At 40.6% G+C, this 27,529-nt stretch overlaps 2 protein-coding genes across 4 annotated transcripts in view; one reads left to right on the top strand and one right to left on the bottom strand.

The window, feature by feature from the left end:
* Positions 1-484: 484 nt before the first annotated feature.
* Positions 485-18,586, top strand: pan3 (poly(A) specific ribonuclease subunit PAN3). 3 transcript variants are annotated; one of them, XR_006399759.1, is made up of 19 exons: positions 485-626; positions 767-1,131; positions 2,034-2,155; positions 2,436-2,508; positions 2,610-2,680; positions 2,895-3,039; positions 3,324-3,541; positions 4,351-4,455; positions 4,550-4,607; positions 5,098-5,259; positions 5,770-5,886; positions 6,364-6,465; positions 7,451-7,616; positions 7,914-8,001; positions 8,128-8,267; positions 11,456-11,585; positions 13,868-13,954; positions 14,711-14,775; positions 14,865-14,886. XR_006399759.1 is itself a non-coding variant. In XM_044339639.1 (19 exons), exons 1-19 carry the CDS (start codon positions 607-609, stop codon positions 16,135-16,137), a joined length of 2,427 nt encoding a protein of 808 aa, XP_044195574.1. In that variant the 5' UTR covers positions 487-606; the 3' UTR covers positions 16,138-18,586. The 3 variants fall into 3 exon arrangements, 2 of the variants coding, with proteins under 2 accessions (XP_044195574.1, XP_044195575.1); XM_044339639.1 differs by lacking the exon at positions 13,868-13,954 and adding an exon at positions 15,997-18,586 and having other exon boundaries at positions 487-626; positions 14,865-15,003; XM_044339640.1 differs by lacking the exon at positions 13,868-13,954 and adding an exon at positions 15,997-18,586 and having other exon boundaries at positions 487-626; positions 770-1,131; positions 14,865-15,003.
* The window catches only part of flt1 (fms related receptor tyrosine kinase 1), a 34,774-nt gene continuing 25,788 nt past the window's right edge, over positions 18,544-27,529 (bottom strand). Inside the window, exons 16-30 of the mRNA XM_044339614.1 lie at positions 26,739-26,845; positions 25,670-25,805; positions 25,103-25,207; positions 24,885-24,998; positions 24,700-24,788; positions 24,266-24,353; positions 24,074-24,171; positions 23,862-23,984; positions 23,052-23,163; positions 22,767-22,866; positions 22,460-22,565; positions 22,238-22,335; positions 21,867-21,936; positions 21,622-21,713; positions 18,544-21,279 (exon numbers count right to left, since the gene is read on the bottom strand). Of these exons, the coding sequence (XP_044195549.1) occupies positions 21,111-21,279; positions 21,622-21,713; positions 21,867-21,936; positions 22,238-22,335; positions 22,460-22,565; positions 22,767-22,866; positions 23,052-23,163; positions 23,862-23,984; positions 24,074-24,171; positions 24,266-24,353; positions 24,700-24,788; positions 24,885-24,998; positions 25,103-25,207; positions 25,670-25,805; positions 26,739-26,845 (1,607 nt within the window). The 3' untranslated portion in view covers positions 18,544-21,110. The remainder of the gene's footprint in view (positions 21,280-21,621; positions 21,714-21,866; positions 21,937-22,237; positions 22,336-22,459; positions 22,566-22,766; positions 22,867-23,051; positions 23,164-23,861; positions 23,985-24,073; positions 24,172-24,265; positions 24,354-24,699; positions 24,789-24,884; positions 24,999-25,102; positions 25,208-25,669; positions 25,806-26,738; positions 26,846-27,529) is intronic.

Raw genomic sequence — 27,529 nt, forward strand, 5'->3', positions numbered from 1 at the left:
GTTGTAAAGTTACATTTCAAGTCTCCAGAGCAGAAATATATGGCAATGTTTATGATTGTGTGAACAAATGTGCGATTTTTAACAAGTTTGTCTTAAAATACAGGCTTATGATCGTGAATTTTGCAAATCAAATCTTATTTAATTTGGCCTCCCAATTATTTCAATTGAGAATTTGGTTAATTTCTAATTGCCGCAGCTGCTTACTCGGATGTTTATGTTTTGCCCTGTACATAAATAAGGTGCTTTGGGTGCTACAAACATAGATTAATTTGGCAATAAAATTAAACTTTATTTTAACCCAGCAGGCGGCTGGGTTGGCTCAGACTGAGGAGCACTGATCCTGCACACTTGGCTCAACAGACCTCCGCTCCAGCTTCATTATTCGTTTATACGATCTGTGCTGAAATTTCTTCAACTTGCAGCTTGAACATTTTCAGCAGGTAACCTCTATACCCACAATGCACAGCTATGCTAGCTGGTCCCTAGCACAGCACGGCAGCCTGGCTGCGAGCAAAAACAACAACAGGCTACTGTTGGCAGCTGCATGGAGAGCGACAACGACGACCAGGATCCATCGCATGCAAATTGATATTTTCTCAAGCCAAAATGTATCTTAGCCTTATAATGTGAGTACTGTAGCGTCTTAAGTGTTCTTCACCAGCAGAAGTTGTATTAATCCGCTCCTTGAAGGGGGAAACTGTTTGCAGGCTAGCTGGCTAGCTCGCCAGCTATCTGCGTCTCTCTATGTTTGAGTGTCTTCCGGCAGCAGCGGCGGCGGCAGCAGCGGTGCCATGAACAGTGGACTCCCAGCTTCAGCCGCTCCGCTCGGGGGTGCCGGGATACCCAATGTCAAGGTGAAGTTTTGCCGATACTATGCGAAAGACAAAACCTGCTTTTATGGAGACGAGTGTCAGTTCCTGCACGAGGATCCGTCCATGGCGAGCATGCCGCTGCACGGCGGCGGCGGCAGCCCCGTCCCGCTGTCCATGGCCGGAGGTGGCGGGACGCCTGCGGGCTACTCTCTCAGCGGCCCCGCGGCGGCCTGCCCGGGCGGTGCGGGCACCGGTGTGTCCAAGAAGAGTGAAACCTTGGGGCCTGCAGGGACATCTCTGGAGGGGCAGCTTTTAACCAGTGAGTTACACTTACACCAAGGCCTCACACGGGGTGAACCACTCTTCACTCTACTTTTTAGGGCCTTGCTGGGCTTTGTTAAAATTTAGCCCGAGGATCCAGCGAGGCCTCTTCTCTACCAAAAACAACGTGGGTCACATTTACCAACCATACATGATTTAAGTCCGTCTACTTGGTACTATAGCACGTATTGTCCTCCATCACTGTCATGTGGGTAGCTTTTTCTTCAGGTTAGCGTTAGTTATGTTTGAAATCAACACATAAGTTCAGCCATGCTGTTGGTGGAGGCCTGCTGCTTGCATGACAGCTGAGAGTGTAGCTAAGCTAACTGAGCTAGCTAAACTAGCCAACTAACTTTAATGCATCTGGTTTTGCTTTCAGAAAGTGGCTTTCAGAAAGTGGCTATCGTGTTGCTTTTGGCGTCTCTCTAGTTAAATGTTGTTTATGTGAACTGTAGCGTTGTTGTTACACGTTAGTACAACGTGTGCTAACTGAGCTAATGGCTACACGGGGCATTGTTTTTACTTCGTGTTGTCTTGTTTTCACAACGTAAACAAATAGCAAGTAGCTAACATCCACTTACATCACATGTGTTAATTGCAACCTACTTAAGCTGCAAATTGGAAATCTCACAAACCAGTGATTGTCGCTTAAAAAAGTAGTTAATTATTAAATGGTGTTGATAGTGGATATTGCCCTGCAGCATGTTTTTGCATCGTCTCTCTCTGCAGATGTGGAACTGTTTACATCCTGTCTAATTAGCTCTGTGGTTGGCTAAGCAAACACTCTGTTGTGCAGGCATGCATACTTTACTTTTTGATGTCTGCTCAAGTACAACATGATCTTTTCAATTATATTTCCGCAGTTAGTAAATGCTAAACTTTGGTCTCTGTCATCCACAGTTCCAGGGATGGAGGGTGCAACCCTGAGCGATGCCAATCTCACCAACTCTTACTTCAGCAGCAGCTTTATTGGGGTCAACGGGTTTGGAAGCCCAGCAGAGTCTAAATACTCAATGATGCAGGTACAAGAGTCTGTCTAAAAATGTGGTGTGACAACGACAGCTCTGTAAATTGAGGTTATTCACACATGTTGTTCTCGTTATAGTTGTTGGTTCCCACGCAAACTGAAGTGCTACATTAATCACTTAAAAGTTTAGTTAGTTTAAAACCTATAATTTGCATTTTTGTGTATACTTGTGTTTAATGATAATATGTAATATTGGATGACAATTTATTGATGCATATAAATGCATATCAAAGAGCTTCTTGCAATACATCTGTTCTTGATGCTCCCCTCTTTAGCGAATGACTACCAGCAGCAGCTCTCCCAGTCTCCTCAACGATGGTGCCAAGAACTTCAGCCACAGCACTCATGGTAAGACCCCTACACTGCTCCGTGGAGAAGTGGTCAGCACTCGTCCAATGAATATTGAACATATCGCTTCTCGACTCCTTACACTTTGTGGTCCTTCACAGATCCAGTGAACTCCCCGACATCTTCACTGTTCAGTGATTTTGGTGCTCTTAGCATTTCCCAAAGGAGAAAGGTGAGCACACAAGCATCACGTTCAAGACATCTGAATTATGTTAAAGTGCTTTTAAAGTTTAGTTCTGTGCTTTTGTATGAGCCTGTACTTGCAGTCCAACGAGGATTCATTTAATAATTTCCATCAACTATCATTTGCCATCTTCATCTCTGTTGTCTCTAACAGGAGTGGTAGATTTCATGTAACTCTTGCATGTTTCTCTCTGTGTCACCAGGCTCCTAATCCGGCAGCAAGTGAGTTCATCCCTAAGGGAGCTCCACGAATGGCCACCATGGCTCAGTCCACTGTCCAGGCCTTCCCCTCGCCTATTTTCCCACATCCAGCCCTCAGCAGCTCCACAGCTGCTGCGCTGGCCCCAGGTGAGTGTTTCCAGAGCACTACGAATGGAGAAATCACCTCGTTATATTTGCTTTGTTCTACTTTCTACATGGCTCAGTTTTGTTTTCCATCTTTAGCTCCTGAAATTGTATAGTTCAGCAAGTTTGGGAATTCCCTTTTGTGTGAAGCACCACATGTGCTACTGTTGAAACAAAAGCAAGAACTCTTTTGCTGCTGTGCTGCTTTCATGCATTTTATTTGTTAGCAGCTAGTGATTGCGTCATGCCCATTTTGAAGCAAAATGTCCCCTCGTCTCCAATTTTAGGCATGTCTTTGTCTGCTGGATCTTCTCCTCTCCACTCCCCAAAAATTACACCCCACACCTCACCTGCTCCTCGTCGGCGCAGCCACACCCCAAACCCTGCCAACTACATGGTGCCCACCACCGCTTCTGACCCGGGCACTCACATTATCCAGAAAGAAACCGTAGGGGGGACCACCTACTTCTACACGGACAACACCCCGGCACCAATGGCTGGGATGGTATGTTCAGAAAATATCTGCAGACTTCATTTGGGAACACACTCGAAAATTTAAATCCTAACCAGCTACACAAAGATGCACCACCGCACTTGACTTTGACTTTTGCAGTAGGGCTGCATCTAACAATTATTTTCTTGAATAGTCGATTAGTTGTTTGGTCGATAAAATGTCAGAAAATGGTGAAAAATGTTGATCACTGTTTCCCAAAGCCCCAGGTAACGTCCTCAAATGTCTAGTTTTGTCCCAACCAATAGTCCACAACCCGAAGATATTCAGTTTGTCGTCATAAAAGTCTAAAGAAGTTAGAAAATTTCACATTTTAAAAGCCGGAATCAGAGAATTTTGAAATTTTCTTCTTAAAAATGACTCAAAACGATTACACCAACTATCCAAAGAGTTGGCGATTAATTTGATAGTTGACAGAAAATGATGTGCACAAGAATACTGCATTTAAGTCTGTCTTTTTGTAGCTCATACTATGGCATTACATGCTGATATTATCATGAAACTTTATATGAACCCCTTTTTTGTTTGGGAGGCAAGAGAGTTAGGTCCATAATGCCTGCACACTACACTATGCTACAGCCTGCGAGCTTCTCTCATTTTCGCAGAGCAGTGCATCTGTACACAATCTGAAATATTTGCCTTTGTGGCCAACTGGGGGTAATAATTTGGCTTCATATGGCAATGTGATGATCTAAGAGTTTCGTTTTTCGAGATTTTTAGTTGAATAATAATACATGTACTTCATCACACTGGTTTTCATTTCTTAATAAATAGGAAGCTGTGTTTTTCTGGTTTCATCACAGGTGTTTCCTACCTACCATATCTATCCCCCCACTGCGCCCCATGTGGCTTACATGCAGCCGAAAGCCAATGCCCCGTCCTTCTTCATGGCCGACGAACTCCGACAGGTATTTTCCCTCCTCCTTCACTCAGTGTCCCTTCATCAGAGTCTTGTTCTGTGGTGGTAATGTCAGATTTGATGTCCTCTTGTTTCTCCCCCAGGAGTTGATAAACAGACATCTGATAACCATGGCCCAGATCGACCACTCAGAGAACCCAGGTAAAGGGTCTGCTCTGTTGTAATTGAACCCATGTCGCATCAAAAAAGTTATTGATTTGATTATTCACCTGTGTGTGCAGCAGAATGAGAAAACATGCTTTGTGTCGAACAGAAGGGTTTCTATTCTATTGTTTGTGTTCACAAGTAAACAAACCTATATTTCTTGCTTAAACAAATGTGGAAGGAGTTTATTTCCTCATGTTAGTGTGGAGGGATGTTGAAATATATATTGTCTTTGTGGTCTCTGTGGGTCTCGCTTCCAGTAACTGACGTGGTTTTTTGTCATGCAACACGTCAGTTTATATTATTGTGTAAGTGTAAAAACAAATCCTATATGAAAATGTAAATCCAGATTTTAGTGCTATTTTGTCAGACTTTATTGTTCATACATAAAGCCAACTTAAAGTTGGTGGATCTTTAGTTTGTCTGTGCAGTAGCGCGTGTATTCATATTTATTTTTTGCTTCTGAAACCGCTTCTGTCTTTGGCAGATGTACCGTCTGAGGTGGACAGCTACCACAGCCTGTTCCCCCTCGAACCACTCCCCCCACCAAACCGCATGCAGAAGACCAGCAACTTCAGCTACATCACCTCCTGCTACAAGGCGGTCAACAGCAAAGATGACCTGCCTTACTGCCTGAGGAGGATACACGGTAAGTGATGTATTGATGAGAAGAACTCATCATATAAGTGATAAGACATCCAGTTGGCTGAGATGATTACATGTGTCCAAAGCAGACTTAATAGTTTTGTCTAATGTCATTTTAGTGATCCTAGTGGAGTGATTTGTATTGAATTGCCAGCAGACTGATACATACTGTATTTCCAAAATACATAGCCAGAGCAAGTGTAACTGCATTGGAGATAAGTACATTTGTGTGAACCTTTTGGATGAATTGTTCATTTAACATAAATCAGACAAGTCTTCACCTTTCCTACTGTCAGGAAATCAACATTGGACCTTTTTTTAAAAGGAAAATAATCTGTTACTGTTGTGCAGCAACCATAAACAAGCCTCATAACAAGTCTTATTGGTTCAGCAGTATGACCTCTCGCTGTGGTTATATTCAAACGCAGTGAGCAGGATGTAGCAATATTGTAAGACACCTGTATTCATTTCCTATCGCCTATATTTGTATTGTGTTTCTTCAAAACATGTCCAGGTTTCCGCCTTGTTAACACCAAGTGCATGATGCTGGTGGACATGTGGAAGAAGATTCAGCACTCAAACTCTGTCACGCTGAGGGAGGTCTTCACCACAAAGGCCTTTGGAGACCACTGTGAGTGTGTATAAGCAGTTGTTTTGTACACAACCCGTGTGTGAATTTCTTGTTTGTGTCCTTTGGATATGGTCCATGTGTCTTTTTAGTAGTGGCTGTAGATGCAAGACCCTTTTTTGTTGCTTAATTTCATTTTATATTTTTAGAGTATTTACAATTAGTTAACATTCTTGATATTAAAGTACTAAAAGATTAAATGTTGTAGGTGTTGTCCTGTACTTGTTGCATTCAAGCTCCATTTAAAGTGGCTATTTTTCCAGTCAAGTTTTGCTTTCAAAATGTCCCTTTGCCTAATAGAAACCAGGTTTTAGTACAACAAACTTCCAGTTGCTTGTCTCATGATAGAAAATAAAAAATGTTCACAATGCAGGACAGAGTGACAATAAAAGAATGAAAAGAAATGTGTGTAACTAAACTGTTGTTGGTTGTGTAGTTTGCTGTCTTTGACTCTTGTCCTCTCCTCTCTTTTTGCCCCAGCATTGGTGTTCTCCTATGACTTCCATGCGGGTGCAGAGACTATGTTCAGCAGACACTTCAATGACCCAGCAGCAGATTCGTACTTTACCAAGAGGAAGTGGGGTGAGTTGGTCTTCCGTCCATGCCCTCACACAAATAGACCCAGCATCACCTCAGATACGCCGCTCTGGTTCACACGTTTTTGAGTTTGTTTAGATGTTTGCTAATGAGGTCATCTGCCTAGGTGTACATGGGTGTGCCTTTTCACATTTTGCATTGGGTGTGGTTGTGCTCAAGTTCGCCTTGGTTGTATATACATATACAAAACCACTCGGTTGACAAGCATCTCAAAAAAAGGACTGAAACTACCCTGGTGGATGTTGTTAGGGTTCAAAGAGGGCTCAGGTTTGGATCTGTAAGGTATCCTGGTTTGACAGTTGATATACATGTTTGTGCGCCAGATACATGGGGAAACTGTGGCTGAAACTGATCCTAAGGCAGGTGCTCTAGGGTCTATGTAGTGGAATGCAGACAGAGGAAGCAAAACCATTCAGATCCTGAGCTTCGTCTAGTCTGTTAAATCAAGCACTGATGTCTACACAATTGTATGAGTTGTAAAGAAATAAGAATTTCTGTGATGCCTTTGCACAGGGAAACATACTTTACCCAAATCATCAGATCATCAAGTGCAACTGTATTTCCTACTGGATCGCATGTAAGGAAACAAACGTTCACCAACTCTAGAGTCTTGGTGTGAAAGTGTGGCTTTGTGCTTGACACACCCTAACTACTGTTAGTAGTCAGAGTTGCAGATAATAACGAGTAAGACAAAGTTGCCTTACACAAATAGTTAATATGTTAATGGTGCACAGTGAGACAATTTATTCCAGTTTTCATATTTATGATTCTTACTAATGACTTTTTGCTGCCTGTTGCAATTTCAGAAATGTTTCTCTCATCATGCTGAGTAAGGTTAGATTGACTGAAATGATGTTTCTTACTGACAAGATAAGATTGGCAAGGAAGTGGATGACAGTTTGAGGTTCAGTTCAGTTCTAGCCCTTCAGGCTGCGTTGGTGTGATAAAGCCTGTGTCTCTCTGTGTGCAGGACAACATGAACCTCCCCCGCCACGGCAGCATGCAGGTCTGCTCCCAGAGTCTCTGATCTGGGCCTACATTGTCCAGCTCAGCTCCGCCCTGCGCACCATCCACACGGCCGGCCTGGCCTGCCGTGTCATGGACCCCAGCAAGATTCTCATTACTTGCAAGACCAGGTGCACACACACTCACACACACACATACACAAATAGCTCAGCAGACATTTAATTATTCTACACTGGGTAGATCAATTTTGTTTTTAGAGCCTGTCATATGCAATGTAGTGTTAAGGAACAGTATGGATTTCAATTTCCACCTCTGAGAGTGTAGATATGACTGTTAACTGTAAATGCATTAAAAGCGGAAGAGTATTTTCAGTCAAGGCTTCCTTTTTTTCACAACCATGTGGTTGTGCATACTCAATACAGAAATGAGCACAAAGAATTGACGATAATGGTCTCCTATCTCTGTAGGTTACGGGTGAACTGTGTTGGAGTGTTCGATGTCTTAACATTTGACAACAGTCAGACCAATCATCTTGCCCTCATGCCACAGTACCAGGTATTTTCTATGATGTAGACTGTGGTTAATGTACATAACAGAATGTGTTATGGAAGAATGTCATGTCTTATCTACTTGCCAGTTTTGATATGAGTGTTTGGGTGATATGTTTCTTTTGTTTTGTAGCAAGCAGACCTAGTGTCGCTGGGCAAGGTGGTACTGGCGCTGGCATGTAACTCCCTGGCTGGCATTCAAAGGGAGAATCTGCAGAAGGCAATGGAGCTGGTGTCCATCAACTACTCTTCAGACCTCAAGAACCTCATTCTGTAAGAAAGGGAGGGGGCGCGGCAAACAGCATGTGTTCAGACACTATCTTTGGGACCTGTTGTATTTAATCAAAATTTTTCATATTGAGGCTTCTCTTAAAGTTGGACACAGCCTGAAACGCAGTTTGTCTAAAAAGCACCTAAGACCTGGCTGGGGCCAACTCTGGCAAACACCTCATATCTGTAGCTTATTGAAATGATCTGTTAACTTCCCCATGTCCTCTTTTTGCTGATCAACTGCGTCAGTCTCTCATCTTCTCATATTGTTATCTTCTCTTCGCCTGCTGGCAACCAGAAACTTTATTTTATTTTATCCTCTAACCACATCAGTCCGATGCTTGCATGACAGTCATACTGTGCCAAAGGCTGTAACTTTGCCACAACTTATCCTGTGCCTCTCAGATGTCGGCACAAGTTGACATCTGTGAGAAATGAAGGCACATTTTTGCCTTAATTTGATAGTGGGCGGTGAAGAAGTAGACAGGAAACATGGGAAGAGAGAAATGGGTATGATGTGCAACCAAGGTCCCTGGCTAGAATCAAACCAGGGAAGTTGTGGTTATGTGGCATCGCAGTAACAATTCGGCTACCAAGGTGCTCCATAAATCCCCAGTTTTACAACTAATTTTAATATAAATCAACAGCGTGAGTCCTCAAGTAGGACTCTCATTAAAAAATTTTATATATATGTATCGTGTACCCTATTTTTAGGGTACACATGATATTTAGTATATTTTTAGTTTTCATGTCTACAACAGTCAGTACTGCACATCTGATTAATGTCTATTTCCCAGAATTTAAATTGACATATAATAATGAACTTTATGTAGCACTTTCCTCAACAATGTTACAAAGTGCTTTACAAAAAGGAAATAAAACCAGACAAGGCAGTTAAAATGAGAATAAGGCCAAAGGACATGAGCAGAGATAAAGTTTCGATAATAAAATGAATAAGATCCAATAAATAAAAACACATATCAAACATTTCCAAAAGCTTTCACAAAGAGAAAAATTTTAAGAAGAGATTTAAAAGAAGCTAGAGACTGAAGCCTCGTTTATACTCCCGAGCAGACGCGTACACGGACAGCTGCAGACACCACAGACACGTAGTAGCTCTGTTTATACTGCTTTCTGGGGTACGCTTGGAGGACGCGTTCCACACATGCGCAGTAGATCGTTGTCCACGCGGTCACAACACTGTCTTCCAATAAATTGGAGGTATGCGGACGTCCATACAGAGCCTACATGTATACCCTCTGATGACAAAATTTACGTCATGCGGACCCTAGCGGACCCTCTCGTACTCACGGACGTGGAGGGTATAGTTTCAGCTTTGTGTGTCTGAGTTCAGTAGGTAGAGTCCCATAGTGTGGGGGCTCTAATAGCAAAAGCCCAATCACCCTTAGTCACCAACCGTGACCTGGGAGTAACCAGCAGGGCTCCATCCCTGGATCTTAATGGCCAAGAGGGCATATAACAGGTTAAAAAATCAGAGATGCACGTAGGTGCAAGGCCATTTAAGGTCTTAAAAGTGAGCAATATGATTTTTAAAATCAATACAAAATCTAACAGTGATGTGATCAGGCCTCTTTGTCCCTGTAATAATTCGAGCAGCAGCATTTTTTACTAACTGGAGATGGTGGAGGAGCCCTGGCTGATACCTGCAATAATCAAGCTAAGTACAGATAAAAGCATGTACAAGTTTTTGTAAATCAAGAATTGATTTCCTAATTTGGCCATACATTCCATTTATGTAGGTTATAGTTGGTGCTGCTGACGATGGTAGTTGCGTCAGCAGTTGATTTTTATACAGTGATTTTATATCTGCTGCTAATAAAAGTTTGTGGAAGGAAATGTTGTGGGTGCAATGTATATAATATCTGTATGATCTGATGAAGTTTTGGGAGGAGCAGAGAATATGTCTGATAACATTCTTAGTCATAGGTTAGCTAAATGCTATGACAACGGAAACTTGCGGTACTTGCAGTCAGTCCAGTAGGCTTCGACTTCTCACCTATAGATAAAGCTGAGAATTGGCCTTTTGTGTCAGAACAAGACGAATGCTCTTACACTTAAACATCTAAATACAAAGGATGTAACGATACACAAAATTAATGGTTCAGTATGTACCTTGGTTTTAGGGTCACAATTTGGTATGATTTCCGTACAGCAGAAAAGAAAAAAAAGGTAGAAAATAACATTTTGGTCATCCAACAATGGCTCATTGGCTGTAACATAACACATTACAATTACTGAAACAGTTTGCAGTGGAAAAGGAAAACAACCCTTCTGTTTCCTGCAAGTAGTCAGGACACCTGTTGACAGCTGATTTATGGTCTAACTGTATATAAAGTAGTTCAAACTAGCTCCGACTCCAGCTGCTACAACAGTAACATACTGCTTACACACTGATACTTCAGTATGAATAATCTCATGATGTCATATATAATAATATATCAATCAGAGGGATCAAACCACTACCTTAACTTTAATACTTTTTAACTACATTTTTCTCTCTCAGAACTGGTTCTGTCATGTTGTGACCACATCAGAAATCAAATGTTTTTATCGTTGTTCTGACCTAAATTACCCACAATGGACTTTGACCACCGGCAGCTCGGTCAGAGGTTTGAGTGTTTTTATTCTAGTAGCAGCTGATGTAGCCTCAGGCAGAGATGAGGCTGCAGAGGTCTGGTAACCTCACGTCTTTGTAATGCTGCACCCCAGGACTTTTTTCATTTTCAAACTCGTAGTCTGCTGCCCCAACCAATGTTGACTCAAGTGATCCGACTTCATGCAGCTCCCTTTGGACCCACAAAACACTTCATATACATTTTTTCCCACATTTGCAGTAGTATTCCCCAAGACCTGTAAACACACTTTGATTGATGTAGTTTAAGGCTTTGCACTTAAAATGCTGCAAACCTTTATTTTTGAAAGGATTTTGGCTATCAACCTTAGTCTATAATTGATTTATCAAAATAACAGCTGAAACTGTCAAATTTTAGCAATGTTTTAATTATTGCCTTTTGTACATGAGTAGAATTTAAATACCTATGAAAGGAGTCCTTCAGTATCAGCATCAAAATAAATGTCACATTGACTAGGACAATGGAAGAGTGTGGGTGTATCTAATCTTTCTGACCCATCTGAAGGCAAACTTGATTTTTTTTTTTGTGAATGTACAGGTATCTGCTGACTGAACAGTCTCGCCTGCGCAGTGTCAATGACATTATGCCGATGATCGGAGCCCGATTTTACACACAACTGGATGCATCGCAGATGAGGAATGATGTCATTGAGGAGGACCTGGCCAAGGTATTCAAATAATATATGTTCAAATATATACGCAAACACACCAAGGGAGTTCACGTTTCACAGGATGACAAACCGAAAGCACACGTGATAAAGCATTATTTGGTTGTGGTCTTTTCAGGCTGATATTCTTGGGTGGTGGTCAGATATGGGGCATTGGTTGCGTTTCCTAACAGAAGTTGTGTACACACAGGATGTTGTATGGTATATTGTACGCTTCTCAGTCTCGTCTCAAATTTTGTTTCCCCACCTTTAAGAGTGTGAATGTGTGAAACAAGCGACCGTAACCTCATCTTTCTTCTCGTTCATGCCTCAACTTCCCCTTTACTCCTTTTACTCCATTTACATGCGCAGAACAGAGTAGTAAGATGGTTGATGTTGTCACCTCTAACTGCAAATGGGGATTTCATTTTTTGCCTAGTGGTGGCTTTATCTTTTTAAATGCAGTTTAAATGGAAGACGAAAGTTGAGAGAAGTGCTGATTACAGCAAGGAAATACCACTCTGTAATAATAAATGGGTTTTTAAAAAATAGGTAGCTTAGCTGTTGTCTCTGCTGGTGGGGAGAGTGGTAGCATTTCCTGTTTATCAGCCTGTCTCTGCATTATGTGTTACATGTGTATGTGAATGTGCATGCAGGGAATAGTTGCAGTGCTGTGGGTTTACCTGGCAGGCCTTTTGTTGACAAATGTTTTGACTTGTTTCTGACACATTGTTTCTGAAGCAGAAAATGTCTTGTGCAACCTAGAGGAACCAAAAACCAAGCTGAACCTGAAGGGCTGTAGCATGGGTAGGATTACACATGCAATGAAATGGCAATGGTGTGCCATAGTGGCTGCGTCATTGCAACACCACTGTTGTGTCAAGCTGCTCGCTTTGGTGCTGCTTTTAAGGTTTTGGTGGTTGGTGATGAATTTGTAAAGGCATTACGCAGATACACAGATTACATTACTTGCCCACTGTCGCTTTGCTTTTTTTATAGACATAAAACCCATTTAGTTCGTTTTCACATATCAGTGCGTAACTACAGTCATTGTGTACTGGGCTCTGAGTGCATCCAAAACGCAGGTGACCTACGCTCAACAATGTACCTGAACGCCTCCTGTGTAGTCACTCACTGCTGCTAACACTATGCTCTCTGTCTAGACACGGGGTAAGAGTGTCCATTATTGATTAAAAGCTCTGTTTTCGCTGTCTACTTTTCTCTTTTTAGAGCACTTTTCTCTGACTCGTGTCACGCCGCGACTCTGTCTGTTGGCAGAGCCCTGAAGCTGCGCCCTGCCCCTGCACAGAGCAGAGTGGCTCACTGATTTATTCAAAGCTTATTAATATTAAACGCATCTCATGTCCAAATTGCACCAAATTCGACACTGCACTCCTTTGGGTCTCCAGCCATATACCTGCCAAGCGTGGAGTTGATTGGATGAACAATTTCAGAGATACATGGAGGACATACATACATACATATATACATATATACATACAGAGTCCTTCCTTTGTAGAAAGATTCCTCATTATCGTGACAACTTTTTATTATTTTTCAGAATGGATGAATTTGAACAGTTTGGGACATCCTATTATCTGAAATGTAAAAAAAAGATTAAGTACATGCAGATGCAAATAATTGCAATTCAAGAGGTTTATTGATACATAAAAATAACTCGTGCTTTAGTCTCCTCTAACTCTTGAACAATCTTAAAATATTTTATCATGCAACAAACTTCAAGCGTCGGAGCCAGTGTGGAGGTGACTTGAGATGCACTTTTAAGAGTTACAAAAAGACACCATCTAAACCAAAAAGTAAAATAATCATAAATTGTCTTTAGACGTCCAGTGTTGGTAAACCTTTTCTCCACAAGAAGTTAGTCTGGAGCAGCTAATTTTACTTCTTATAATTTGTATATTTGTGACAATTATGAAAATTATTTTATGAGGATGATACCAAAGCTGAATGAGCTGTCACCTTCTCCATCCATGAGGGGAAACTCACCAGACTGAACAACAGGTGTGGTTTATATATTGTGTGAAAACATGATTTATCTCAATCTGCCTGGAATTTAACAGGCTTTGTCTAGTGATGCCATGTCTCCATATCTCAGCAATCAGGTTTTTGAGGAAAATCTTATCATAACTGATAGAACGAATAATTGTCAGCAGTTTGTTCTTTTTGGAGAGCAAATCGGAGGTTTGGGACCAATGTGGCAGGAAAGTTTGAAGGATCTGTTCCTGGAGGAAGCCAACATGATTGGTTGATTGGTGTTCAATAATTTTCACTTTGTCCAACAGTGCAGAAAAGGATTGACAGGGTGAGACAGGCAGACAGCAGGAAGAGAAAGGAGAGGCAGGAGTAAATTATATCTGCAGAGATGAAAGGTGAGCTATAATCTGACATGGAGTGAAAAATATCACGTTTTCATCATAACCTGTGAGTGTTTTCCTCACAGATGAGTCTGCAGTTGGTTTTACTGTTTAGGAGCTTTAGCAGTGTTGAGAGTTGTCCTCAGTTTTCTGATGAAATTCAACTTCTTCTGACTGACTTTCTGTATGGAGGAAGTGTCCTCTGGAACCTGTTAGAAACCACGGTCCAGCACCATGTATGGACTGAAAGTCAAGTGGGTTTCAGTTTCTGACAATGTTCCTTGCAGGCTTGCGTAGTCTTGTTATTTTTGAAGGGGAATTAAGTCATTGCACGTTTATGAGAATTGTTTGTTCATTATTCAGTTCTTTTCTTTTATTCATATTTAGCACTCAACCTGCTGTATCAAGCTATAGCATTGCTCTCTCTCTACTGCGAAGGCAGTGTTAACCGCTCGGAGTGAATGTGTTTCATACTTTTAAATTTGCATAAGCTGAAGTTTACTGCATCTGGCAGCTCCTAATGGAAGATTTATGTTCTCACATGTGCCAATTTCAAAGTTTGTCACCTCAAGTATGTGACATTTTAAATCTGTTTAGAAAATGATTTGTTTCTCTTTTTTTAAGTCCTACAATTCAACCTCAACTGGTCTAAGTTCCATCACTTCCTCCCACCAAAAAATACCAATTCTGCTTAATGGATACTTGCACCCCATTTCCCCCCAAAACTGAAAATTTGTGGGGTTGAGGACTAAAGCCATTGTTTATTTGCAGGAGGTGCAAAATGGCCGTCTCTTCCGCCTATTGGCCAAACTGGGCACCATCAACGAGAGGCCAGAGTAAGTAGCACTTGTATGAAGACGCCTTGCTGTGCTTGTAATGTGTGGTTCTTGTATTACTCTTGTAACTTTGTTTTTTTGTGAATCAGGTTTCAGAAGGACCCCACGTGGTCAGAAACGGGCGACCGTTACCTGTTGAAGCTTTTCCGGGATCACCTGTTTCACCAGGTGACAGAAGCTGGGACGCCCTGGATCGACCTCAGCCACATTGTCTCCTGCCTCAACAAAGTCAGTACTATTGATATTTCCTTCCATGTTCATTTTTTCATTTCAAGCATCATACTGCGCGTCACTGGCGAAAACAATCATGCGTGCGTTTGCCATTAGAGAGTAAGAGTAAGACTGATAATTGGCTTATCTCCATTAGTCATGTTTTGAATTTGGTTAGTATCTGATCGTATGCAGGAGCTGCAGGGAAAATGAGATCTCTCAGCACTTTTGAACTAGTTTGTTTCCGTCAAAAAGCAAAATTGAAAAATAACCTGACAACCAACTTGAATTTCTGGTAGACTTGTTTTTTCTCACCTCTGTTGTTCCTCCTCTCACTTATCAAGCCTGTAGCTAATTAAAACTGACTTTCACACTTCATAAGTCCGTGATGGATATGTTTTTGTTAATATATAGGCTTATCTCAGATTCATTACGTTATCTGGGTAAACGGTAGTTTAGAGACATGAAGCCTTACTTGCTCATATCCGCCCCTTACCAACTTGCTTAGAATTAGGGCGGCAACTAATGGAATTTTTTATCATCCATTAATCTGTCAATCATGTTTCTCAATAAATTGTCTAAAAATGTCAGAAAAAACTAAAATTTTTTACAATTTCCTAAAGCTCAACATGACATTGTCCAAAACTCAATTTAAGATGCATGAAATAATTAATATAATCATAAAATCATCCTATTTGTGAAGCTGTTACTAAACATGTTTGGCATTTTTGCTTAAGAGGTTACTTAAACGATTCATTATCAAAATAGTTGCAGATTACGGATCAGTCAGTGGTAAGAAAATGAGTCCCTTCCTCTCTACCTACTTCTTATTTAAATAAATAAATAATAAAAAAATCTTTACAAATATTTAATTCTAGGTTTTTCCCAAAATCAACCATATTTTCAATTTGCTGTTTTTGTTTTCTTAAAAATATTAAACCCCTGTACCTCATGTTCATGGAATATACATTTACTGTATCTACCTGTGCGCACACACACACACACACACAGCTGGACGCGGGCGTTCCTGAGAAGATAAGCCTGGTGTCTCGGGATGAGAAGAGCGTCCTGGTTGTGACCTACTCGGACCTGAAGCGCTGCTTCGACAGTACCTTCCAAGAGCTGCAGGCTGCTGCCTCCGGCTCTCTGTAGCGCCCTCTTCGGGCCCGGGATGGGACTGCCCGGACCTGGAGCACACAATTGCACTACAGCGGAGAACCAGGCTCATGGAGATGACATCAGCATGGCGAAGGCAGCGGGGCAGGGCTTCGTGAACCTCAGTCACATACACTGACCCTGTCCACCAGGAAGGCTTTTTCTAAAGTGTATTTTTTTTAGTTTTCCTAAACCCCGCAGCTGAAAATCGAAAAACAAAAGGAAAAAAAAGGACGGATACGGAAGCTGTGATGATGAGTATGATGACATTTTTTTAGATTTGGGGAACAAAATGACAAACAAACCATGAGTTTTTGAACTTTTTTCCTGCTTTTATTGTTTATTTCTACAGTTGGGGTTTATTTTTCTGAGGAGGATGCACTAAGATTTTAATTTTTTTGTTAATTTTTGTTATTTTTATGAATATGTGTGAGTGGCCTACAGGGTGTACAGAGAGAGCTAAAGTCACACACACAAGGACATAAAATACCAGAGCTGACTCAGAATTAAAACAAAGCAACAACAACAACAACAACAAAAAAAATCCAGCTTTGTATTGACTGCATCTCTCTCGGGCTGGAGAATGCACCCCTTCATTCTGACGCACTAGGAGACGGGACACACCACTCGAGGCTTTTTATTGGGGCGGGATGGCACCTGTTTTATGAAATGGGCCAGCTCACCTTTTTGCCTTGGTTGTTGGTTCCCCCTCAGAAAGGACAAACCACTTGGGCGGGTGGGAAGAGTTCTTAAAACTGGAAAAAAAAAAAAAAAAATCAATGGATTTCTGACATTTTGGTTCAGGAGGTTGTGGAACATCAGGCTCATATGTGTGGGAGGGTTGGGATAGCATGGACCGGGATTTGGGATTGGGGGATGAAACGTGGTTTCTGTTGGCACTGAGGAAGGGGTGTCTTCTCCCGATGCTGTCTACCAAGTGTTTGTTACATATGCAGCAACCACCTTTGGTTAATGGACACTTTTGTGACATGAACTGCTCAAGGATGGGTCTTTTTGGTTTTGCTGTCCAGCACTTGGGTGTAGCCCGTGGGTGGGGCTTCTGTTGAGGTGGAGCCACAGCTGCCTCTTTGTGGAATGTCCTTATTTTGTCCCCCGCCCGTCCCCAATGTCCCCTTCCTCTGTCTCTCTCTTGCTCTCCCTCCTCCTTTTACCCCAAACCTCACGTACCCTCAGGGGGTCTGGGCCCCTCTACATTTGAGTAAAAGTGATGCTTTTTGTGATTTTTCTAGCTGGTTTTCCTCTTTGCTCAGTTGTTGTGCAGGAATGCATGATGGGATACGGGAGCGCAATTCATTTTTGCCTCAATTTAACTCTTTATTCTGTGGACCAATTCCAGCAGGGGTGAGGGGGTTTAGGGAAAGGGGGAAGGGATGGAGGGCGAAGGAGAATAGGAACCAGGGCACCAACAGTTTTTTTGTTTTATTTGACTTTTTTAAGATCATGATAAACAAACGTGCTGGAGACAAAGCAGCGGGGCTTGCTGTTGCACTCACTCGAATGGCTTGGATTTCTCTCAGGATGACGAACAGCTGGAGGGGCCCAATGATTGAATGTGTTTGGCTGTCATTGGCCGCCCCCTGTCCAGTCAGATAGATGAGCTACAGTGGAGTGGGCGGGACGTCTTCAGATGGAGGTTTTAGGAAGTTAACGTCATTGTGGAGATCATGTCATGAGGGATTTTCATGTTGCCCTTAAGCACAGATCCATACTCAGATGATCATTTGAATCTCATGTCACAATTGATCCTCCAATTGTCCTGTTTGTAAATCAAATGAATTTGGTGCAAATCTGCTTCACCCAGATAAAAAAAAAAACAATCCTAACTGTGCCAAACTACCATTGTTGATTCCTTCTTGTTCTCAAAAAAATGTGTGAGCAGAAAAACAACATCACATGTATTTGACCACACTGTCAAATAAGAGACAAGTCGAGGTAAAAGATGTAATCATGGGCCGTGTCCTGGCTGAAGTCGTGGATGTCAGTGGTCTGTATTTGAGGGCAACAAACCTGCAGGGAGCCGGTTTTGTTAGATCATGTACTACTTTCTCTGTTTTAGTAAAACAAACAGACAAAAAACGTATTTTGGTGAATGTGGTGCTTTAGAAAACCCTCGAGACACACACGGAGATACGCACACATACACACATACACACACACACACACACACACACACACACCTTCAAATGCACACACACGTGCCCCCCCCGACTCAGCCTACACACAATGTCAGTGCTCATGTCACTATCTTCCACATCATAACACACACACTCCAGTAATATTAGTGATGAACCTCCTCTCCTTCCCCCACATCAACACACCTACAATCACCATCTTAGTATGTTTTATGCCCCTCTTGTGTTCATTGTCTCAAATTTTGCAATATTTGTGTGTACAGCAGTATTTTAATAAAGAATACCAAAACTGATACATGATGAGGTTCTTCTTCTTTTTTTTTTTTTGCAGTTGTGAATGTTACAGCTTTTTTTCCATAATTGAAATATTTTAAAACATGTTACATTCTTCAGTGATTAATCTTCAAAACAAAAAATACAAGCAAATAGCACTCTATGCACAATCCCTGAAGTTTGCGCTCACAATATAAAATGTGGAAGTTTTATTGGCATTGTAGTTCTTGCTCACTTATAAACTAAAATGACAGTATCATTAGTCTATCATTCGTCTATTCGTGTCTACTAATGACACTCGGACCCCATTTAAGCCTGGTCGTTTGATTGGTAACTAGAAATCTGGAAAAAGCAAAACACAGAGGCCCATGATCAGATGTCATCCAGATACAGATTGCATGTTTACATTTTGAGAATAGTCTCAGAGAGCTCCTAACTTAGCCTAAAACACTTCTAGCAAGGAGTCCCAGTTTAGGATTGATTTAGGAAAGAAACTTTACCCTTATTGAGGAGGTTTGGTTGACCCTGTTGCAAGGTATGACTCATTCTTTTAAAAGGTGTGATTGGTTTATCAATAAAATAAAATAAAAATGCACTTTAATGGGCATATAGTGGGCAGTGAAACTGGCCTAATCAGAATTTAGTCTCTATTAAGATGGTGAAATTATAAATACTATTTTTATGTAATGAACATCTGTGCTGAATAAATTGTTAGCTGCATTTTAAAAGTAGCCTACAAATGTCTGCAAACACATGCCTACTTGTGCAGTAATCTGTTTACATGCTGATAGGTGTTATATTTATTTTAAGTTCATTTACCACAGTGGTAATTTTAGTACATAATTTATTTGATATTTACTGTGGAAAAATGAGTCAGCTTCTGTGGTGGCAGGCAAGTCTATAAGTAGCAGCGTTGCTTAGGATGTAAATGTTTTTGTTTCTAGCTGACAAATATCTAAGGCGTTGTCATCACTTTCATTACTAGCATTATAGCGTTATTGAGTTATTGTGTGATCGACCACAAATATTATCCCTGCACAATCTAATCTGTAGTGTTTCATTAACTCACTGTCATTCAGCGTTTGGAGAATATTTCTCCTGCCTCTTTGTCTTTCCGCCATTTTCTCCTCTGCTTAAGAAACTCTTAAGCCTCTTAAAAGTCCTCCTCCCTACTCCTAACAGCTTTTCACCTTAGGAGCTCTCTTAAGGGCTAAGATGCTTCGTGAATAACTTTTATCTTTATCAGATCTCGTCTTAACTGGAAGAGGAAGTTCTTAGAAAACATGATTCCATTAATTTTCTTAGAATTTCTTCACCAGGGTCAACACTGTACCAACGAACTTGCTTTTTACTAGGAAGCTTTTGTCACAGGTTAAAATGGGGTCTGCCTCAGGGTGCAGGTATTAAAAGATTGGCTGAGTGCTCATATTTTTAGCTAATGCATCTGTGTTAAATATATTTTTTGCGTAGAGTATTTTGAGTAGTTGTTTGATCTATAAAATGTCAAAAAAGTTTTGAAAAATGCCTGGTAGACTAAGTTGATACTTCAAATAGCTTGTTTTGTCTGACTAAGAGTCCAAAATCAAGAAATCTTCAATTACTGTCATATGAAAGGCAGCAAGCTGGAACCAGAGATTGTTTAGTATTTTGGAAAAAATGATTAATTGAGCATCAAAATCTTTGCCAATTTTCTGTGAATTGACTAATGTTTTGGGGAAAAGAAATACATCAAAGGGGAAAAACACTTAACTGAACTAACCATCATGCCTTCAATATTGTCTGTAAATTAGAAACATACTTAAAAACAGCATGAGAGTTCATTTTTGTTGAGTCCGAATGACAGGCCTCTATGTCAAAGGATGCTTGACATAAAATCAAATATAATTTACTTTCAGAAAAAGTCAGACCCAGACATCAAATTTCAGAGATGATTAATAAGTAAATTTTTTGTGAAATGATTACAGCATTGAAATAAATATCGACAGGTACATCCTGTCTAACACATGATATAAGTCAATGAATAATAACGTCTTCCAGCATATATAGCGGCTGTGTAACAGGAACAATAATTTCATACAGCAGTGTTCCTCTTCACAAAGCTCAGCGCATGAGGTACCAATACAATAAGCTCTAATAATAGTTGTAGGTCAGTAAATACATTCCACATAACTGCACAGGATAAGTACTGTCAGGTAATACTTAGCTGCTCTTGGAAAGGGTTGTGTTTGGGAAGATAATACTTGATAATAATGAGGAGGCTTTGTTGTACGACAGCATATGGTTTCTGGAAACAGAAGAAAGGGGAAGAGATGTTTTGTGTCCAATCAAGACAATTATAAGTGTTGGTTAAAGGAGGAAAATGGGAAAAGTATTTGGGAGGTTTAGACTTAAGGGAGGGAGGGGGGGCATACTATAATGAGGTAGAGGATGCAAACAGCAAAGTGGAAAAGCAGAATAATGTACGAGTGAATTAAAATACGGAACACGATAATACAAATCTTAAATCTTGTATAAAGTTGTCAGAGAAGTAGACAAGAGCAGATGCTAGAGGGACGGGTAGAGAAAGGCAGAGTTGTAGTCAGGAGGAGGTGAGTTCCCTTCATCGGACTCCCAGTCACACGGCAGGATGGACGGCTCATCGTCATGGAGACCTGTGATATCATTGCGCAGGAAAGGCACCTGGTTGTCCCGGCATTTACTGAAGGTGAAGAGCCTGAATACAAAAAAACATAACAACATGTTATTTATAATGCCTGAAGCGAGCACACTGCATGCACATTAATTTATTTCTGAATGACTCAGTGTTATTTCCCTTAAAACATGAACTAATCTTTTTTCTAATATGTTTGTATGACAAATGTTTTCCTCTACAACAGAGAGTTGATTAAAAAAAGTAGTATTTTGCCATTGCACCGTTTTTCTTCTAACGCAACCAGGCAATGATTGTAATCTCTGCATTCAATTGATAAAAGTTTCCATGCATCCTGCTACGCACACAGAGTCTGAGTTAGAAGGAAGGTTAAGAGGTCAGAGATTAAAGATTAAGGAACACAACCTGCCGAGTTTTCTGTTCATGGTGCCGTTATTCCATGTAAGCTGCTTCAGCTCCTCCGATGGTAGGACCATGCCACTGTCGCTCTGCTCATCCTGAAGCAAAAAAGGATGCAGACAAGCAGCTTATCAGGGGGGTTATTGGGTTTATTTTTCTTCTATGTAATAAAGCAATTCTGACAAAGTTGTGGTGCATTCATTGTTTCTGCGTGTCTTTGCACGCAAGTAGAAGTGAAAGTGTTTTCTTGCCTCAGGGGTGTCCGGCTCCTTGGAGGGCAACTCCTCAAAAGTCTGAAGTGTGGCCATACCCCTCATGTAGCTGGACAGATTGGATTAAGATTCAAAACATAAACTGTGAATTTTTCAACTTTCTCAATCTCTTTCCTGTTGTGTCTAAAGGCGGTTTCAGTTACATCACACTGGCCTTTCCTATCACTTTCACATCTACACCTGTCACTTTTCTTCCTTTCTTTTTTTTTCAAATTTTTGTATCCTATTGCAGAACTTCTCTACCACACATAAAAACAAGCTGTAATATCTTGAGGCTTTGGATCAAACCTACATGCTGTTTTCATTTTCGTCTCTCGTGTTTCTTTTCAGTAACAGTGAAACTTTCTTACCTCAGGTTTGTGACAGCAAGGGGGTTTTCTTTAAAGGTCTTGCTGTGATTTGTGTCTCCAGTCATGAAAGATCCCAGAGGAATATAATCCTTCCCGTCCTGTAGAAGAGAAGGACCCAAAGTGTGAGATTTATAAGACCGCGTTTTGTGACATATTTGTGTCTTCGTCTTTTAATGTAGATCATATACAAGATATAAATCACAAATCTGAGCAAAACATGACCTGCTGCACCCTCGCTTGTAGCAGGTCTCCCAGTGTCTCCACTAGGTTAGTGAAGGTGGGTCGGTCTGAGGGACTGGCCTCCCAGCAGGCCAGCATTGTGCTGTAACTGTACACACACAAACACACACATCAATATCATTATCTGTGTCCTGCTCTGGGAGATTTCAGACACTAATGTATGTTTTTTTTCTGCAATCTGGCTGCAAAGTAAATCTCTTTCCGGATAATGATAAAAGTAGAGATTCATTGTAATCACTACACCTCTTCCTCCCCGTAGGTTACAGTGTTTTAAAAAACATAAACCCACATCTCAGGTGTGCTGTACTCTGGCGCTCGCATCCTTGTTCCCCCCTTCAGCCTGTGGCAGAACTCCTCATCTATGTGAAGACCAGGATATGGGGAAGCTCCTGATGGACAAATACACACACGGTAATACATGATTATGTGAAGACTTAACCAGAGTTGAATCAACAACTCTCTGATACCATCTTAAATATTTAGGATTAGGAGGGAAGGTTGCAGGGCTTTAGGATTGGGTGTTATTTCTGTTATTTTGTCCAGCCTCTGTATACTTGAACAGATGTGTTCTTACCCAAAGAAAAGATCTCCCACAGCAGAATGCCAAAGGACCACACGTCACTCTGGGTAGTAAACACTTTGTCAAAGATGGACTCTGGAGACATCCACTTCAGAGGGAGGCGGGCCTGCTCAGCCAATCAAAGCACAGGGCCAGAGTTACAAAAGACCACTTGTGTAAGGAAACCTAAAGTTTGGCTGAAGTTGTTGGGTCACAGATGCTTTTTGAGGAAAAATGTTGCATGATGTTCATTGCTCAATATTTCCAAAAGACAGACAGCAAGCTAATGTGATAAGAACAAATATAGGATGTATTATACCTCAAAGTTTCATGAATGCTGGACTTGTATTGGGATTTACTGAAGCAGTTATGACATTTTCATGCTTGTTATGTTGATTGTATTCGCATAATATGCACAGATTTTCTGTTTTAACCACATAACTTTTTTTCCCTCAAGATTCACAAAAAGATTTGTTGAAAAAGCTTTTTTTTTCTCTGCAGTAAATGCTTGCATCCGGTTTTAAAATCTGAAAAAACATTTATTCTAAAATACTAAATCATAATTAAAAATTAAATATGAAATATTCCAAAATGTACCTATCAAGCTCAAATTACCTTTTTTCCTTGTTAATTTGCTAAAAGTGTTACCATTAGGACTAAAATTTTTGTAAATGTTAGAACACGGTGCAAAAAACACATCCCTCCAAATGCTTTTAGTTGCATTCATTTGCATTCAGTGGTGTGCTTTATTGTAATGCCTGTGATTTTGCAAAAAGCAAGTGTAACACTTCTCATTGTGGAACCATATTGCTCATGCAAACTCACATCTCCCTTGCGGACATAGTCGGGGTCTTTGTAGATGTCTCTGGCCAGGCCGAAGTCACAGATCTTCACAACTTTATTATCAGACAGCAATATATTTCTGGCTGCCAGATCTCTGTGAATACACTGATTTGGAAACACAGAGTACAGATATAAAATACAGGAAACAAACATGTTCACATGCATTGCACAAACAGAACAGAGAAGTGTGAGACCTTGCGAGAGGCCAGAAACTCCATTCCTCTTGCCACTTGGAAGCTGAAGGAGATGAGATCTTTCAGATATAAAGGAGAATTGGAGGCAGATTTGTGATCTGCAGAAAGAAAGACAAGGGACATGGCGATGTTATCAAGCAGTTTGCATGTGCACAAAGAAAGGAGAATTTTTAACTAATCTCCTGTCCTTACCTAGATCATTCTCTTTGTTGTCGCTCTCATCAAACTCAGATCCAACGCTGCCAACACACCCTGGCTCTCCATCCTTTCTTTCATCCAACTGAGATGGAATGAAATCAATGAACATTAAATACTGTACAGCAGATAGTGACAGATGTTGAAAGAATAGCATACAGTCACTTGTAAGGCCGGACTGAAAGGCTGACATACTTTCTGAGATATTTGCTTGGTTTTTAAACACTTCTGAGTAGAAATTAAGGAAGTAAACCTGGCTGCTGCTCAAGAACAGATAATATCTTTGAGCCTCAAACAGATTGCAGAAGTAGGTTTACTAGTGTGTGTGCACTACAAAGTGTATGTACTTGTTTTATGTGAAATGTGGCTATAATGACACCATCTTTAATTGTGTATATGGACAACAGTACTGTTGAAGCTGCTGAGCTCACCCTGTTGTGCACAAACACCTCCCTCTTGCTCTTCAGGAAGGCAGAGAGATTCCCATAGCGACAGTACTCAACAATAACCATGAGTGGTCCTGCACACATAGAAAAAAACACAGACACACACATATTATATTATGATGACACATGATAATCATGACACATTCTGTAGGAGACACACACACACACACCTCCTGGCTTGGTGCAGGCTCCCAGGAGGTTGACTACATTCAGATGGTGGCCTATGTGATTGAGAATCTTCAGCTCAGTCATCAGAGCTTTGTGCTCGCTGACTGTTGCTCCCTCTAGTGGACAAAAGGCAGAAAAGAAAAAAAAAAGTGGCACATATGTTCTCCCAGAGAATTGTAATTTTATTTTCTATCATAACACCAGGGAGCCGATCTTGTACCTTTGAGCATCTTAACAGCCACAGTCCTGCAGCTTGTGGCGTTTTCTATACCAAACGCTGACGCCTGCATCACCTTACCAAAGGCTCCACGGCCCAGAGGTTTCCCTAAGAGAGAGAGACAAAGTGTTTGAGTGAAAAAAAGTAAGGTGTGTCTTTGTGTGTATTTGAGCAACTTTATTAATTACTATTATCATCTATCCCAGACTTGAGATGCTGATAAGAAAGGACTTTATACCCCACCAACAATCCATCTAACTGAATCCCACCCCAATGATAATTAGAGCTGATTAGTTCCAGTAAACACAGTTTACACATCCCTTGTTGGAGTTAATTAGCTCACCACAGACAACACAGACACAAAGTCTGATTAATGGAATGAGAGTCACTCCCAATAATAATCTGATAAGACCTATGAGAAAGTCCTTGTATCTGTTATGTGATCTTAAATACATCCCCACGCTCCCATCGTTGGCATTACATTCCCAAAAGCCATCTAGTCTCCTGTCACAGCTAAGAAAAGCAGGCAAAAAACATTGATTTCTGCACTTTTTTTGTCAAGAAGTGTACCTAATTTGAGCCGCTCTCTGGGGAACTCCCATTGGTTGGGGTCATATTGCAGTCTCTCACACTGCTCCTCTATTGGCCCCTCTCCTGTGTCCAGTATGATTGACAAGTACTCTGGTTTGGTGTTTGAGCTGTTGGGCTTTAGAGAGGGAAGAGAGCATTTGGTAAGACAAATGAATAAACAAAATGAGTAAATTTTAGAAACAAAAATTTAAAACGGTTCCTGGATGTTTTTCTATAAATGTATCAGTGCATACCATTGCTACACATAGTAACATCAACATGTAGATTTGTAGTTCCTGGTGTTTTATTTTGACTTATGTTCATTTAAAAATAAAACCTGGAAGACAATCAATTAGTAAAATGGTTCAACTGAATTTTGCAGCTTCTTGCATTAAAGAATGAGTAGGATGCAGGTGGATAAGTGTCTGTGTATGACTGAATTTAAATGCACTGCAACTATCTATGTCAGTTATGTATTGTTGTTATGCCTGAATTAGTCTATTTATTATAAGTATTTATTGTCCTATTATGAATGTGTGCTATTTATGTATTCTTATTTATGTGAAACAGTTTATACTTATGAGAAAAGGCCAGAGTAATATGACTATAGAGTCTAATATATACCCTTTTCAGCATTCAACAAAATTTCAAGTCTCCAACTTGCGAGTTGGCACAGACATTAGCGTAACATGGAATGAGGACAAGGCCTGTACAAAGTAGTACATTTAGTACTTAACTGACTAAAACATTCAAAAGCACTGGTTATTTAAACTTTTAGTATACACATGTTTTGCATCTACTAAGAAAAAAACCCTGGAAACTACATGCATTCATCCAACAACAATTTGGTAAAGTACTGATGTTTCAAGAGGGAAGATGGAGGAAAGAAAAGAAGTGATTTTATGTTAAAGAAAGTGTCAAACAACTGCTGTGTATTATATTTAGACACACTTAAATTCTCAATTCAATTGAAAGACGGAAAAACATTCTTAAAAATAAACAAAACCTGACTATATGTTTTTGTTACATCATCATCATCATGCCACAACTTTCTCTTGTTTCCTCTCACCTGTCTCAGTTTGCGTATGAAGAGTGTGAGCAAAAGCCAGAGGAAAGTGGCCACCACACAGGTACAGGTGAGAGTGGGAATTTCCAGAAATGAGGCTTCTGAGGCACCTGCATAAACACACACACACACACACACACACACACACACACACACACACACACACACACACACACACACACACACACACACACACACACACAGAAACACATATTAGTGCTTAATAAGCTTTAATTTTTCACACAAGTGGGCCTGGAGTCAATAGAAACTTCTATTATTCATTCTGTGTATTGTAGTTGCTTCAGTTGATTTAAAATAGCTTCATTCATTTATTTCCTGATGTTTTTGTTGATATTTATAGTTTTTAACTTGGTTTTGACTATTGATGAATGGCTTTTTTTTACCATGAAAGTTTATTCCTTGGTGCGTCTCTGAGATTAAAATACAGTTTTGAAATGTACTGAAATGAAACTCAGAGATAATCAAAAAAGGAGAAATTGCAGAGAAACCAAAGATACTTTTCATAAAAAACATTTACATAGGTGCTTGATGTTTTCATTTTTCTCCTCCTTTCCAAATGGGGGCACTGCGTTTTCACTGTCCCACCATCTTCCATAAACACTACACTACCTCTTCATTAAATCCCAAGTTTATTTATTTTTTTTGTTTTTTCTTTGGAAGATGTAGAAATGCCCAGTTCACTACAGCGTGGAGCCCCTCTGAGATGCAGGCCGGGCCCTTCCGGAGGAAATAAAAACGGGAGACAGTTTCCTTCCTGACTGATCAGAACACAA

The sequence above is a fragment of the Thunnus albacares genome, chromosome 21 (genome assembly GCF_914725855.1).
Source record: "Thunnus albacares chromosome 21, fThuAlb1.1, whole genome shotgun sequence".
Taxonomy (NCBI): Eukaryota; Metazoa; Chordata; class Actinopteri; order Scombriformes; family Scombridae; genus Thunnus; species Thunnus albacares.